General features: G+C 36.8%; 1 protein-coding gene across 8 annotated transcripts in view; it reads left to right on the forward strand.

Annotated features, from left to right (window-relative positions):
- Positions 1 to 16312, forward strand: part of NALCN (sodium leak channel, non-selective) — a 247179-nt gene that overhangs the window by 10575 nt on the left and 220292 nt on the right. For 6 of the 8 annotated variants that reach the window (XM_054847101.1, XM_054847129.1, XM_054847111.1 and 3 more), the window contains exon 3: positions 1713 to 1895. The exons of 1 other annotated variant lie outside the window; for it this stretch is intronic. In XM_054847101.1, the coding sequence (XP_054703076.1) occupies positions 1713 to 1895 (183 nt within the window). Of the gene's footprint in view, positions 1 to 1712; positions 1896 to 16312 lie in introns of those variants that run through there. One more of the 8 variants, XM_054847139.1, reaches the window with a different exon arrangement.

The raw sequence follows: 16312 nt of genomic DNA on the forward strand, positions 1-16312 counted from the left end.
AGTGTGCATCTGGGATTGCTATATTTTGAATGATTCATACTTTTGCAGAGAAAGTATTTTCATATTTCTCTTAAGGTAGTATATACATTTTTACTTTGTAAAAGCAGAAAGTCAAATATTCTGAAATAATGCACATCATTAGTATTATATTCATTTAATGAAACTGTCATTTCATTTGCGGTATGGATGCTAGATCCTCTCAGCTTTGCTGCTGAGTTTTAACACCTAAATAATTGACAAGACAACACCCATATATTAATTCCTGTTAATAATCTTAAATAGAATGTTCGTATTGACTGCTGTAATAAGCTCAAAAAGTCATTGCAGAAATATATGCTGGGTTATTTACCTATGTTTCTCAGCACACAGTACACAACTTTTCAATGGAATAATTTTTTTTCTTGTCATGCTGATGAACTAGTTGTATATTGCTTAGCATGTATAATATCGACATTTTACTGTGGTAGATGACATTTTTAATATCAGCCACATTTTAATACTTATGTTAATTTTTTCAGTTGAAATAAGATTTGAAAGTGGGTATTAACGGGACATAAGAGATCATTCATCAGGTACCTTCCACTTCCAAATTAATAATTTGGGTTCAGAGTATGCAAATGATAGAGCTATTCAATTCAGGTCAAATATAATTACATTTAGGTGAGCGTACAGTGAGTATTAAATTAGGTGAGTGTTCTTAAATCATCTTGGTATCAAAAGATCCGAGGTAGTGTAAATGAGTGTGGAATTCTTCCTCACTGGAAAAACTGCTATAAATCACTTTAGTTCAGTGGGGTTTGTTTGGAAATTTTTTTTCTTGCTGAAGTATCTTTTTTTTTTCTCCTTGTTTTGATAGATACAATGATACCAACTGATTCATTACACTTGTCTGGCTTCAAGATGTTTCAATGGTGTTTTGATTTGAAAGAAAAAAAAATCCAACCTTAAACCACTGTATTGCTACATTCTTTTTACAGACCTCCGGCTGTGACTGGCACTGAATATCAGCTTTATAAATAATGATTGTAGTGAGACCGAGACCCAAGTAGTCATAGAAATGAACTGTTCTGTTATAGCAACAAAACTTGCTTGGAACTAAAGTGAATCCTGATGTTAAGAAGTAGCTTTCTGGAACATGGTCTCTTTTATATTTATCCTTTTCATAAATGGAAGGGTGCTTTTAAACCCCGTGCTTCTCAATTTTTGGATTTGTAAACTGATTTAAAAATTATTTCATCTAAATGTGGAACTAAAATTTTCCACGGATATTTTCATTTCATGTATTCACCCAATTTATAACATCAACTAATTCCACATATTGTCTGCACGTAAATGTGACAAGTTGTCCTTTGAAAAGAAATTGGATTACAAAAGCTGCAAAGTAGAAATGATAGAATCCTAATTCTCAGTTTCCTGGCTCTTAATTCTTGCTGTATGAATTATACAGCCTCCCAAATTAACTAATAAAATTATATATGCATATGTATATAGATAGATGTATATATGTGTGCATATATATATATTTATAAAATAAAGTCAGGAGTGCTTATTTTTGGATGAAGACCTTTAACGTATGGATCATGATGTAAAAGAAAAACGCGAATGCGTGTTTACAAAAAGTGCCAGTACAAGTTATGGAAGCTAAATATTTGAGGTTTTTTTGAACATCAAAGCAATCTTGCATTGTCTTTTTTTGTTTTTGTTTTTTTTAGTGGGTACATTCTTTACTACGAATCTGTGCCATCATCAGTGTTATTTCTGTTTGTATGAACACTCCAAAGACCTTTGAGCATTATCCTCCTCTCCAATACGTGACATTTGCTCTTGATACTCTATTGATGTTTCTTTACACTGCAGAGATGATAGCAAAAATGCATATCCGTGGGATAGTTAAGGTAAGCATTTAAATGGTATTCTACATGTACTTAAGAAAATTATCTGAATATATGCTGGTGACATTTGATCTTTGTTTTTTACCTTCTCAGCTCTTTCTGCTGTGATTGTTTTTAACTGCAGGCAACACCATGGCATATAAACTGAAAAGACAGATTGACAAAGATGCATCTTTACTGCATATGTAATCCCCCCAAAATATAATACCGACATTCATAATTATGGTTTCCTGCTAAGAAATAGATAGTTTAATTGTATTAATATAAAGAATGACAGGAAAAATAAGCTACATATACATTAGCAAGAATATTTTGTAAATGTCTAAAGATCCATATATGGACTTCAAACTTTGATTTTCATTTCAGAAGGCTGGATGTGTTGATGTGGTTACTTTATTTAAATAAGAACATATGTCTTACTGTGAGCTAAATGAGAAAGTTATCTTGCTTTACTGAATTTTTTCCTTAATATAATGCATGTTGGTAAACAAATACTTCTGCTGTAATATGTTTACTGTTGTTGCTGGACTAATTTATATAAGTTAATATGATACTGGAGAATATAAAACTACAGAATTTTTCAGTAATCATTATTTTGTAGCATTATTTTACTGATTGTTTCCAGTCTTCTACAAAAAGATACAAATTCAGCTTACATATAGAAAATCCATCTGTAGACCTTATTGACAATACAGCTACGTCACTATGGCACAGAACAGATAATCAGTGTGTTATCCTTCCCTTTCACTCCTGAAAGGTCTGGTGACTCCAGAGACATCTGAGGTTGTACTTAGCTCTTCAGTTCGTTCTGAGTATGTAGATAGCATTTTTTTGTTCACTGCCAAACTAAGCTATTATGTCATCATACTTAATGAATATTAATAGTAAAAGTTAAAGTCTCATTAATATTAATATTTAGAAAATTTCTGAAATAAGATGATTCTGAGAAAAATCTTCATGTGTTGCATAAGGCCAAAGTAATCCTTTGTGAGGTGCTATTTCTGGCCCCTACCTCTACTTTCTTGTTCAGAGATGTCCATTAAGCATATAAAGATGAGGGTACAGGATCATGAATGGGGAATTAATGACCAATGTGCACATTCGAACAGTGTGGGAGTAACAAGTTACTATTAGAACCAGTACAGACTTTGTAAAGAAATGGACACGTAGATATTAATGTGGGGGAGGAGGGGTGGCCAACAGTGTGACTTCTGTACAAAGCTTGATTTCTCAGCCTTTGTCTATGGAAATACCGACTTCGCTCACAGTCGACACCTAGGGACTATGAATAAGATGTTGCTGCATATTCTAAACGTCTTTCACTGTGCTGTTTAAATGTGTGAGTGAGTTTGTGGGAATGGAATGGAATGGAATGGAATGGTTGGAAGGGACATACATCTAAGTGCCTGACCACTTCAGGGCTGACCAGAAGTTAAAGCCTGTGTTAAGGGCATTGTGCAAATGCCTCAAACACAAACAGGCTTGGGGCATCGACTGCTTCTCTGGGAAGCCTGTTCCAGTGTTTGACCCCCCTCTCGGTAAATAAATGCTTCCTAATGTCCAGGCTAAACCTCCCCTGGTGCAGCTGTGAACCATTCCCATGCATCATTATCACTGGATCCCAAGGAGAAGAGCTCAGCACTTCCCTCTGCACGTCCCCCTCCTCAGGAAGCTGTAGAGAGCAATGAGGTCACCCGTCAGCCTCCTTTTCTCCAAACTAGACAAGCCCAAAGTCCTCAGCCACTCATAGGATGAACTTATCTTTGATCATCATTTGATGAACTTATCTTTGAAGCATGTCTGATGAGTCTGTCCACACCAAATGAATAACTGTCTGGAGTTGGTTCCATTGTCTTAATTCATGTTATATATGTATAGATGACAATGCAGATTATTTCATTTGCACACTGACCTTTTACTCTTCATTTATTAGATAAAAACACAGTAGAATAGATTGGACATAACCACTGTTATGCAAAGATAGATTGTTTAAGTAGAAAATGGCTCCATTTATGTTATTTTAACAACACTGAAATAAAGTGCTTTCATTGGCGTTATTCATGGAGTCAGAAGAACTTAGATTGGAAGGGACCTCCAGAGGTCATCTAGTCTGACCTGCTGCCCAAAGCAGGTCTAGTTAGATGAAGTTGCCCATGGCCTGGGTTATCCAGGTGAATCTCGGACCCCCCCAAGGATGAGGATTCCACAAGCTCCCTAGACAGCCTGTTCCAGCTCTTGACCAACCTCGTGCAAAAAAAGTTTGTTCCTAATATTTAATCAGAATTTTCCATGTTCCAACTTGTGTCCCTTGTGTCTTGTCTTACCACTATGCACTTCCAAGAAGAGTTTGTCTCCATCTTCTCTGTATCCAGTAAGGTAGTTGTGGACAGCAAGATCTTCCCTTTGCCTTCTCTTGTGAAGGCTGAACAGACCCGTGTCTCTCACCCTCTCCTCCTATGTCATATGCTTCAGCTCTCTGACTCTTTTTGTGGCCCTCTGCTCACACCATTATGTCTATGTCCTTCTCGTACTGGGGAGCCCGGAATTGCACTTGGCTCAGAATTAGGCTTCTGGATGTGGTCTCACAATTGCTGAATAAAGGGGAAGGATGGCTTCACTGAACTGGGTGCCTGCACACTATTCATGTGAATAAGAGAGGAACTGTAGGGAAAGGATATGGGCTTGTGTCGTATATAGCATATAACAATGTTAGAACTGGATTAGCCTTTTTTCAGCTGTTAAATCAGAGCTTTTTGAATATGCTATCAAATTGTTTCTTTGAATGCTAATCAATGAATAATCCTTTTTTAGTAAACTGTTTGACTTACTCTTTGGATTATTGAATTCTAGGGAAAATATTGGTTAAATATTATAATTCTGCAAAGAACATAATGATCCATGGACTTCCAAAGCTAATGGCAGTCAAAATAAATAAGGCATTGTTTAGAAACCTATTAGCATTTTTTAAAGATGTTTGTATATGAAACATCTTTATATAAGGAAATTTGTTTATGAACTGTAGCTCTAATTTAAGTGCATTTAAGACTTCTAGCGAATGTAGGATCAATGAATGTGTTGCCATATGTATCAGTATTTATGTAAAGGCCTTAGGGATTGACATGCTAATAAACTTTTGAACCATGATTAATGCAAAATTGTAGTCCAGAGAGAAATCTAATTTATGGAAGAAGGTAGGCACCATCCACTTAAGTCCCAATTAATAACAATGTAAGTATACCTGAGCTAAGAAGATTTTGAAAATGTTAAGTCATGTCTAATTAAAACCTTCAGAGGACAAATGAGACATTTACTTCCTTTCATTCCCAGAGGTTTTTAGAAAAGGAAAGTAGTTTCTGAAAATCCTAGCTTTTTGTCTGTAAAAAGTTTCCCTTTTCCGTGTATAAACTCAGTGACAAAATAAAGTGATACATCCATCCAAGTATTTTGCTACCGCAGAAGGAAAGTTAAATTGAAATGTTGCTGTGATGTTGTGCCTTTTATTACTCCTGTTTCCTTCTGAATAATTGTTACTGTGCTAGTAAAATCTATGCAAAAATTGGGCTGCCTGTGCCTTGTGGGTGTTGATTGTTGCTTGTTCCAAAAGCTGGGGAGGGACTTTTTACAAGGGCATGGAGTGACAGGACAAGGGGTAATGGCTTTAAGCTGAAAGAGAATAGATTTAGATTAGATGTTAGAAAGAAATTCTGTACTGTGAGGGTAATGAGGCACTGGAACAGGTTTCCCAGAGAAGTTTTGGATGCCCCCTCCCTGGAAGCATTCAAGGCCAGGTTGGATGAGGCTTTGGGCAACCTGGTCTAGTGGAAGGTGTCCCTGCCCATGGAAGTAGATGATCTTTAAGGTCCCTTCCAACCCAAACCATTCTACAATTTTATGATTTGCAAAGACAATCAATACAGAGGACTCTCTGAATTATGACGGAACTGCTCCTATTGATATCTACCACCTACAGAGAAAATAGGCACTGTCATGTGTTTAGACAAGGAGCACAAAATACAAATATTAAAGAAACCAGAAGAGGAAAGTATAGGATATATCTACTACAGGATCTGAGGTCCTTTTGGTTTCAAAACAGTATATTGATATTCCTTATTACTGCTATCATGCACTGTTTGCTTCCGGTAGGTGTTAATGGTAGATTGACTCCTCTGGAAGAATTGAAATGGATATAAATGTGCAGTCTAACAGATTATATTCAGTATATAGGCACTACATGACAAGAAAGTAGTGAAAGGCTTGTGATATGATAATCGTATTATAATTTTTGATATTGCAGGCTATTGTTACTTGTCATGAACAAATGAACTAATGCTAACAATGTCAGTCTTTATCTTGAAACTGATCTCTGAAAAATGAAATACAGGCTATAGTTTTTACTGATTGAGGTCTTTTTAAATCAAAATTTCAGGGCAGTCTGCCTAATGGTGGCTGGCTGCATTATATAAAATGTATGTATAAAAAGTAAGACAACTTGTAATGGTTTGTGAGGTTTTATATGAGATAGAGAATTAGACCGAGTCACTTTGTTTCTTACAACATATTTTTATGCTTTTGTTCTAAATTATGTTCTAAATTGAAGAATGATGGCCTGTGTTAGAGCTTACTGTGAAATAATAGAGCAGCTCAGGAAAATACTGTGCACACAGTATTAAATCTGTTTCAAAGTCGGTAAATATATAACATTGCTGACTAGAGAATAACTTTCATGACTACTACAACTGAATAGTTTGATGACATTAGAAGTTAGGTGTTAATTATTTCATCAAGCAAGTTATTCAAGTAGTTATAAGAGAAACTGTCATGGCTTACTATTTTGATTTACATTTAATCTATTAGGTTTTTAGGAGCAAATAATTTTGAATATGGGTTTCAGTCATGAAAATATGCTGTAATAAGTACAGCAGTATTTTAGTATTAAAAACATTGAATTCCTAGATATGCAAGTTTTCGCAGTTACATATATTTTATGCAACCTTTCTATGTAGATCACACATTTTAATGATTTCAAAGCATTGCAAATTCTGTTCTCAGAGTAGCACATGAACTGATGGGTAATGTGGCTTAGCCACATCAATATTTTTGTAGGAATAGCTTATGAAACATGTTAGCAGATGTCTACTAAATTTTGTTACAGACACATCTTAGAAAGATGTAATGTTTTAGATATTAAAAATTCTGGTCTCATTAAATGTAATTGAAAACACTTTAAAATATTAATGGTAAATACCACAGACTTTCTGCACATTTAAAAAGCTGTGGAGTGTGTAAAATAGAAAAGGCCATTTTAATAAAATGGTGAATGAGGTTCTTTGAACGTTACCACATACATATTATTTCTTTATCTCAGACCTAGAAGCATGATATAAAGTACAGCTCTACTTCAGGGGTGATTGAAGGTAAGAATAAAGGCCAGGAGACATCTTGACTTTGGCTTGTTAGAACATCAAAATATGGTATGTGTGGCAAGGCTATGTGTTGACACAGATTTTACATGAGATTTAATGACATCAGACTAGTGTTGATTTTAGCAATAGAAAGGTTTTAATTGAATGAAATCAAACTTCTTTTTTTAATTATTGTTCACAATAAAGCACGAACAATAGCTATCACTGTCACAGACTTAAAAGTCTCCCAGTCCTAATGTGATGTCCAGTAATAATTCAAGGGTGTTTCAAGAGATTACTTAATCTAATCTTATTTTTGATTCTCTTATGTAAGACGGAAATGCATTAACTTAGATAATCTTCATGGTTTAATTTTTTCCTCAGCTACCCTTAGGTATGTCACCTCAACAGACAGAGGTTGAATCCCAGTACCCTGAAACACAAAACCCCACCAGTACCAGTGTGGCTGAATAAGGCAACGTAGTATCAGTGATTTAGCAGAAGTCAGGGATCTCTTTTATGTTGGTACAGTGAACAGTGGTGGGTTTGTTACCAACCAGCCTCTTATAAAATACATTTACTTCTTTGGCAGCCACTTTTTTATGCTCTAAGTAATACTTTATTAGGTCAGAAATAGCCTGTGGTACTTGGTGTTTATCAGAAAACATAAACTGATTGCCAGAATACCTGGAGTATGAAGAATTGCAGACATAGTCAAAGTCTAGGTAAGTGGCTAACCTCTGATTCATTGGGATCATAAAACTGGAACGTCCACACTTAGCTGAAGTGATCTTCATTTTACTGCCTGCTACTGGTGATTTATATTTGTGTAAACAATCTAAAAGTTTAACATTGCGTGAAATTGTAATATAATTCTTTGATTTTGTGAATGAAATTACAGCCCTCTAAGAAATAAATGCAATTTTGGCCACCACAGTACGATACCATGTACCGATGTATAAAATGTAATAAATTTAATATAGTAGTAGTTCATGAATTCAATTTGACATTGGTATTTTTATGATCTCTTCAGGTCAGAATTCCACTTTCTTCAATTGATCATGGAGTTGTTTGCATGATCTTTATTCCCCAAAATGTAAATAGAGTTAAGTGACTCTTTGGTTCTGATTTCTTTCATGTCTCAGGCTCCTTGGTCAGAAAGAGCTCTGCTATAATCAGCTGCATCAAGAAAGTATTAAGTCTGTTTAAATGAAAGCAGATCGATCTCCTTTACTGTATCTTGAAAAAGATTTAAATGGTCTTCCAATTATATGCAGTTTATGTCTACTGCATAACTTATTGATTGGCAGGCTTCTGAGAGCACCAGGAATTAACTAATGTTTGTGTCTGTCAAAATAGTTCATGAGTCAACTTGTAATCTAAGTGACAAGACTCGCAGTCCTTCAGAATCAAAGCTCACATTTACATGCCCACTCGTATGTCACTTATGAACATGACTGTATGTGCTTGACATAGGTCTGTTCATTGATTCAAGGAAAGTTTCCAAAATGATCTCATCATTGAAAAAAGGAGGTGGGGTGGAATTAGAGAAATGCAAGATAACTCTCAAGCCTAAAACAGATGTGATATAAGATGGGCATCAGACTTGTGAAAGAAAGCAGGGACCTTGACCTGTGATGGAAGGACATTGTATTTATTTTAATCAGTGTGATGCAAACATTATCTTCTGCTTTCTAATAAGGTGTCTTCTAAAGGTCATCTCATGTGGGTATGAGCAAGGTAAGGATACCTTACTTTAGAGGTATCTTATCTTTATTAGCATTTTTTACTTTTGGCCTTTGTATTAGGAGATGGAATAAGGAGACAGAGACATATTCCAGGTAAATTGCTTGTATTAGACACAGTTGCACTGGTGGCATTTTATATAGTAAAATAACCGGAGAACAATGTGCCAAAATCTGAGAAACTTTCACAAAACTCTGTCCATGATACAAAAGAATTCACATGCACAACAACAAAAAGGAACCAAGTAACAGATGTCTCAGGTGAAAAATCAGCCTTTAGGGAATGGGAGATGAATAGATACCATTTCACTCCATGGACACTGTGAGGATATGTGAAATTATCTTCATTATACGGCATCCTCATTGCAGCTCCTAGTCACTGTCACGATGGTATTAGAAAACCTACATTGAAATCATGTTGTGAAAAGGAGGCATGGTTTATCCTGTTCCTCTGTTAAGAGTAACACTGTAAAATAAAAAGTGTGAGAGTTCTCTCTCCTGTCTGTTAAAAAAGCCTAGTTGACACCTATTTTAGTAACATCATGCTGAAAATTAGAATTTTTTTTTTATATGGCACAAGTATATAGCACTGAATTTAATAGAAATATCTTTCTTTTCACTGTGCAGTTGTGACACATGTCAGCTAACAAGGGAGATTATAGAAAGTCAGAAGCAATGGTCCTTGACATTTCCGCCATTGTTAAATCAATTACATTCACAGCAAAACTTTTGTACTAACTGAAGTAGTTGCAAGTGGATTTGTCAGACTTTATTTCAGTAGCATTGAGCGCTATTCACTGACTTCAGTACTCCTGCAAGGGGCTAAAAAGCAAATGGTTGCACTGTTAGCTTTCAGCACTCTCTCAGTGAATTCATGCAGGAACTGAAACAAAGCTTAATCTTCTACCAGGGCAGTCACAGGTAGATGGGAGCCATTTCCTTTGCTTCTGTCAGTTACCAGCCAGGTAACTGAAATACTGGCTTTCAGCATGTTGAGTGTTCCCCGGTAGAGTTAGCCATGTGCAGAGAGCATGTTTTCCTTGTTGTTTCTCTGACAGGTGCTTTGGTTGCTGCAGTCGCTCTCTGTCCGCTCCAGAGGAGAGAATCGAGGATGGAGCAGGCTGGAGCCTTACTTGAGCCATGCGGCCTTAGCTCTGTACATTCTCTGCCGATATAAGGAACATTCCACCTGTAGTGCAAGCAATGGGAGATGGAGACAGGCTTTTTACACTGTAAGAAAATACTCTGGTTGCCATGATTTAAACTGGGGTCTGCAGCCATTTCCAGTGGCAGCTGATGTCCGTTTGCATATTCTGATGGGTTTTTTTATCTTTGCTTGCAAAAAAGATTTTTGGGCTTAAAATTGAAACACTTCTAAGTAGGATTCATCAGCACTAATTTAAGGGTCTGGAATTGTCTGTAATTAGTTGTTTGTGTCTAAAGTAGACTCTTCCAAAAGGTAATTTATCTGGCCTTTATCAGTTTTTCTCCATTGACTAAAAGGGAAGCTTGAAGTACCTAGGCTGGATGGCGACACAGCCTTTAGGTATCTCACAGGGAGCGATTACTCTAACTTGTTACTTCTAGATTTGCTGTCAGCAGACAGTGGACACTACAGAAAGTATAGAGACACCTGTATGCCAGCTTCTTCTTTAACACTTACGGCATTAACTCATTTCTGCTTAAATGAGTTTCTTCCGTAATCATCCTAATTCAGAAGTTCGTCTTGAGTTATGGATTACAGAACTGTTGTTTACTGTACCTTATTACAAGTATCTGTTTTGCCGCCTTTTCAGTACTTTTACTATAAAACATTCCACCTTCAGCTAACAGGAATGGAGAAATTACAAAATTAGTTTAATCCTTCCAATAAATGATGGAAATATTAATTGAATTGTCAGCTGGCTCACCAGCTTTTAGTAACTGTCAAGGGAGTTTGTGTTACAGACTGAAAACAGGAGATGAAAATTCTGAAATGACTGTGCTCCATGGCTTTAGATATGCTGTATACCTCATGACGTATGAATGAGTTAAGGATCAGGAAGTTGTGTTGTTTTCAAAGGTCAGGTAGTAAAACAAAATATGTGGCTCTTGTCATCTTGTGCCAGTGTGCTCTGATGTGCTCGTGATGCCTGGTGGTGAAAGCTCAGTCTTGGGAAGTGCAAGTCACAAACAGGAGCAAGAACCTTCACCTGGAGAGCAGGAGCATAACCAGTGGAATCAGCTGCAAGGATGAGAAAATGATGAGATGCTTTGATTAAATAGTGTAATTATGTGGAAAAAAGAGAAAAACTACTTACCTGTGGTAGTAAAAAGCTCACAGAGCAAACAGGAAAAAAGACCAGTTGACTTAAGATTTGAGTTTCCCCTTTGACTCTGCTTCTTGAGATTATAAAGTGAAAATTATTTGTCCTTATGACAAAAAAGACAAAAAATCATTAAAAAATTAGAATTCTGTACTATGTACAGTGCTGTTGGAAACCTAGATGTGTAGTGCAGATCCCATGCTATTCTGTGTTGGGAAAAAGTATATTATTTCAAATTGTCTTAAAATGAAACTTCCAAAATACTGGAGTATTTTGGTGTTGGCAGCTGTGATTGATAGTTTTAAATATTACTTCATGGCCAACAGTATTGATGGCCATTATTGAATAAGATGTTCAGTCTGCAAAAGTTGATTCTTCTGTCTCGCCATTTCCCTGTGTTTGTCTGTTGCTGTTCTGCTAAGCGTGGATGTCCACCGCAAGGACATCTGTTCCCAGCCTACCGGGATCGTGTTGCTATTGAAATGCTCCGGTGCTGTTTCCAGTCACAGGAAATTAAAAAAATTACAGCTGATTATCATGAGGAAAACAAATGCGAAGTTGCCTGCAGCGTGCTGCTAGTTGGGTGTTACTGCCCGTGGGCCAGGGAAGGTTGGAGACCCTGGCACTAGAATTTACGCACCCGTTTCTATGGTTACTTGTGCCTGGTTTGGTTGGAGTGTTTATTACAGGAAAGTAATGACTCATATTGCACAGTGGGACTTTTTGCACCATTTTTGCATTAGAGTATTAGAAAATCAAAAGCATTTAAATTACTTAGTGAACTTACATGGGCAGTATTTCTAAAATAAAAATGGGTTTTTTTCTAACCAGTCAATGGGTCATAGAAATTTTTAGTGAGAAATTATTTTTGGATGTGGATTGAAGTACGTGTCCATATAATGCTTAGTGACTTACTATGGTAATCAAAATTTAACCTTAAAGTTCCTAAGAAAAAAATATACAACATACTGACTTTCATAATGTGTTTAGAAATTGCCCTTTCAATATACAGACCAATTAGATGAACAGAACTTTACTTCTTGGTAATGTTACGTTTTTCCCTTTCTAATAGCATTTTCAAGAATTACTTTACTGTTTTTCTTCACAAAAGTAGCTATTATCAAGGGATGTTTTTGATGTATTGCTTCATGTCAGGGTAAAATTACACATATACTGGGATAGCAGTGAAATCAACATATTGGATAACATGTTATATATTCAAGTAGGAAGAGAGGGAACTTCATCCCTAATTGCTTTTCTCTGTTGAAACTTGCATTTTCAAGTCAGTCTGCTATAATTAATATTACTTCATTTTATAATATTTTTTATTATTATTTTTATTTGTTTTTATTTTATTCCCATGTTGTTTCTGTCTTGAGAGACTAAAACAAGACATCAAGATGAAAAAAATCTTAGTGACATCCAGATCCCTGTGGAAGTGAGTAAGAACACTTCTGTGCAGCTGTCGTGAAAATGACGACGTTTGGGGGGGATTTTTAAGGCAGTGAGCTGAATGTAAAATTTCATTTCAGAGTATTGTGGTCTTCACCATGAATATAAATATTGCTTTCTTACAGCTATACTAAGATTGTTGTTTCAATAAACTTTTCCTGATCTGTGTAGTATAAAATGGATTCTCCAGTTTTTAATAATGCTAATTACCAAATAATAAAATTTCATCATTGTGGCTTTTTTTCTGTTGAAGGAGAGCTATGAATGACGATGATAAATCTGAGTTTTGTCATGTTAGATGAGACTGCTTGCCTATCGAATCTCCCTATTCAATCTCCAGGCAATATCTGATGCTTCGGAGTGAAAGCTTTCACCTTGAAACGTTTGGATCCAAATCAGCCCATTGCATCCACTATAGACGTTGCAGCTGAGGGAGGGCAGAATACTGCTGGATGAAGCACAGCAGTGTTTAACACATGTCACCTTCTCAAGGCTGCAGAGTACTTCCAAGCATGAGCAAGATGTCCATGCCTGTGGAACTAGATGTAGGACTGGAGTCTACCCCAAGAAAGATTGTGGCATCTTGAGGAGATAGCCTATGGAGGTGGTCTGGACCAACCTCTTACTCAAAGCAGGGCCTTAATTTGGTTATCCAGGATCCCATCAAGCTGAGTCTTGAAAATTTCCGGCAAGGGAGATGCCAGCACTTCTCTGGGCAATGTGTTCCAATGTTTAATTGTTCTCACGGTGAAGATTTTTTTCCTATGCACTTACTGGAAACAGGGAGTGCTGTTCCAGGTATGGGAATCCTGTTAGTCCTCCTTCTGATCAGCCGTTTTTAGGTTTGCTGAACCTTTAAGACATCCAAGGGAGCCAAGTCAGCTAGTAAGGCAATACTTATGGCACTGAACGCCATTGGCTCATGAACAGATGGAGAGGGAAATGAAATTCAGGCTTTCAGTGTGGTAACCCATAAAATCTCTCTGCAGGGCATGTTGGCACCCAGCTGCGGTGGTAAAGCGGTGTATCAAGAAAGCAGCAACATAATACACCAGCAAAGCTCCCTTCCCCACATGTCCTGTAGCCATACCTACCGTTGGGTATTGATAAGAAGGTGTTAGCATCTGTCCTCTATTATATGAATATATGAAGGCTGTGATGCCTGGCAGCTCTGAATAGGGGGCAAGCTGAATTACTTGTCACTCAGCTGAACTGAGACGCTGATACGGGAGGTGTTCTGAGGCATTCCTTTCCATCGTTCTGTGGAAATGGTTATTCCCCTTGATACTTTCTGTACTCGCAGAAGGGAGTGTTATGTAATGCTTTCATGTTTCTGGTTTGCTTTTAAATTTTCTTTAATAGTTTTGGTTTAAAACACCATTTTTTAACTCCTCCCAATTCCCCCCCCCCGCCCCCCCAGTTATTTTACAGCAAACACTGTTCCAGGATTTTTAGCAAGTATAACGGTTCTTGTTTGTCTGTTTGAAAGTCTTGACTCTTGCTTCACGGCCAGGATTGTGTCTTCCTTTACAGGCTTTTTGGTCTTTTGTTTTTTTTCTTTCTGTTAGAAACAGCAAATGAGATGGTGAATACTATAGTTTAAAAACCTCCCATGACAATATGAAACATTAAATACTAAGTGTGGTGAAGTTAATTACATAAATTAACAAAAATCTAGTGTGCTTTAAAAATACTTTTGAGACTGTTCTTCAATGAATGAAATAGCCTTACATCTTCATTGATAATTCCTAAAAGAATTTTAAAATCTCAACAAATTCACTTAATCTATTTTTTTCAATTATTGCAATTGATGAAGTAGTGGCTCTGTAGTGATTATAGCTTTTTCGTAATGATAGATTGGAACTGTGTGTGTTGTGTGTCTGTAACTTGCATGGAATCACCCTCTAATCCAAAGGACCAACAAGAGCTGTGTTTCATTTTTTTAATTATCAATAGACTAACTTCGTTTTCTGTGCTGTAACATCAAGTGATTTTTTCCAACTTTTTTTAGCATAGACTACAAGATTACTGTAAATATTACATTACATGCTATGACAAAGATAAATTATACACTATGTAATGTGTTACTTGGAAGCATCTGATGATGGAGCAGTTCAGTACAATACATGAGTAGTTACAAATTGAACTTGTTTAACTCAGTGATGATAAAGTGATATTACACCCACTATAACCATTTAGATTTAGGCTTCACACAGCAATTCTGATTCCATTGGCTGTTACAAATCAATTGCTGTTACATGAATATATTTTAAATAAGTTCCTTCACAGTGAATGAGAACACTTTACGAGAAAAAGACAACACAGAAATGAGAAGCTGTGTCGTCGCCTCCCCTTGTTGTTTCTTTTTTCTTTCCCCAGATACAGACTTTTTAGAAAAAATATATGTTGTTTCATTTTCTAGTGATACTACCACTGTTGCAGAGGGCTAACTTGGAGGTGACCACCAATCTTAAAATATGCCAGTTTTTCTTTGGTTATTAACATGGTCTTAGTTAAGCAAGTCACAATTTCCTTTGTTTCCTGCATGGATCATCATTTTACAGTTACAAAAGTACTTTGCATTAAAAGATGGCTAGTATATAAGTTGCTGGTTGTTGCATAATAAAATGCTTCAGGTTGACTTTTTTTATGTCACACAGAGTAGAAGATGGACTTTAAGTAGGTAGTGCGGTTGAGAGTTGTCTGTCTGACTGCTTCAGTCGGTTCCCAGGGCAGCTGAGGAGTTGCAAAGCGTTGAAGAAGGGGGCTAACGTTTGACACATGAGCAGACTTGAGAAATAGTTTTATTTTGAGGGGACAGAAGAGGAAAATTGAGAACAGAAGTCAGAGGCAGCTTTTTTTCTCGATTAGGCTGTATCTCTCCATTCTCTTTTCTGTGTGAGGAAAATGTTGAAAGTATTTGACAGGTTGGGGGCTGGGTTGGATTGTCTCCATCATTCTGCTACTAAACAGAACTGTAAACTGCAGTTTTTTTAAGGGAGTAGGGAAGGTTTGAAGTTGAGCCAGAAAGATAAGGGATGTATGCATATGTGTGACTGGGTAGGAGTTACATATGCTCCATGTGTGTGTATATGTGTATCTTTATCTGCATTTGCAGAGGGAGAGAGAGGTTAGGTAAGGTGCTCCCTCGAGCTCTGATTTCATTTTTCTGTCCCATTCCACCACTGTGCCCTGCGGTGTTGGCGTGGAGTTAGGGACTGGGGAGGGAGGGTGAGTCTTGTTTCCCTAACTCAGCTGTGCCCTCTCTTCGAGCTTGCTCTTTTTGCCTTACAATGAGCGTAGCAGGGGGGTGTCCCATCCCACTCAGGGGGTGAGGGTGAAGTTAACTGTTTAATTCTCTGCACGGTAATCAGAAGTAATGACAATTACTTTTGAGGTTCAAACCAATCATAAATTTACTTAAAACTCAGTGGAACTACAAAAGATAGAGGCTTGGCAAAAGTCATAACAATGCTCAAAATTTAGCAGAACTATGAAAGGTAAGGGTTTAGCAA

This window comes from Grus americana, chromosome 1 (assembly GCF_028858705.1).
Source record: "Grus americana isolate bGruAme1 chromosome 1, bGruAme1.mat, whole genome shotgun sequence".
Classification (NCBI taxonomy): domain Eukaryota; kingdom Metazoa; phylum Chordata; class Aves; order Gruiformes; family Gruidae; genus Grus; species Grus americana.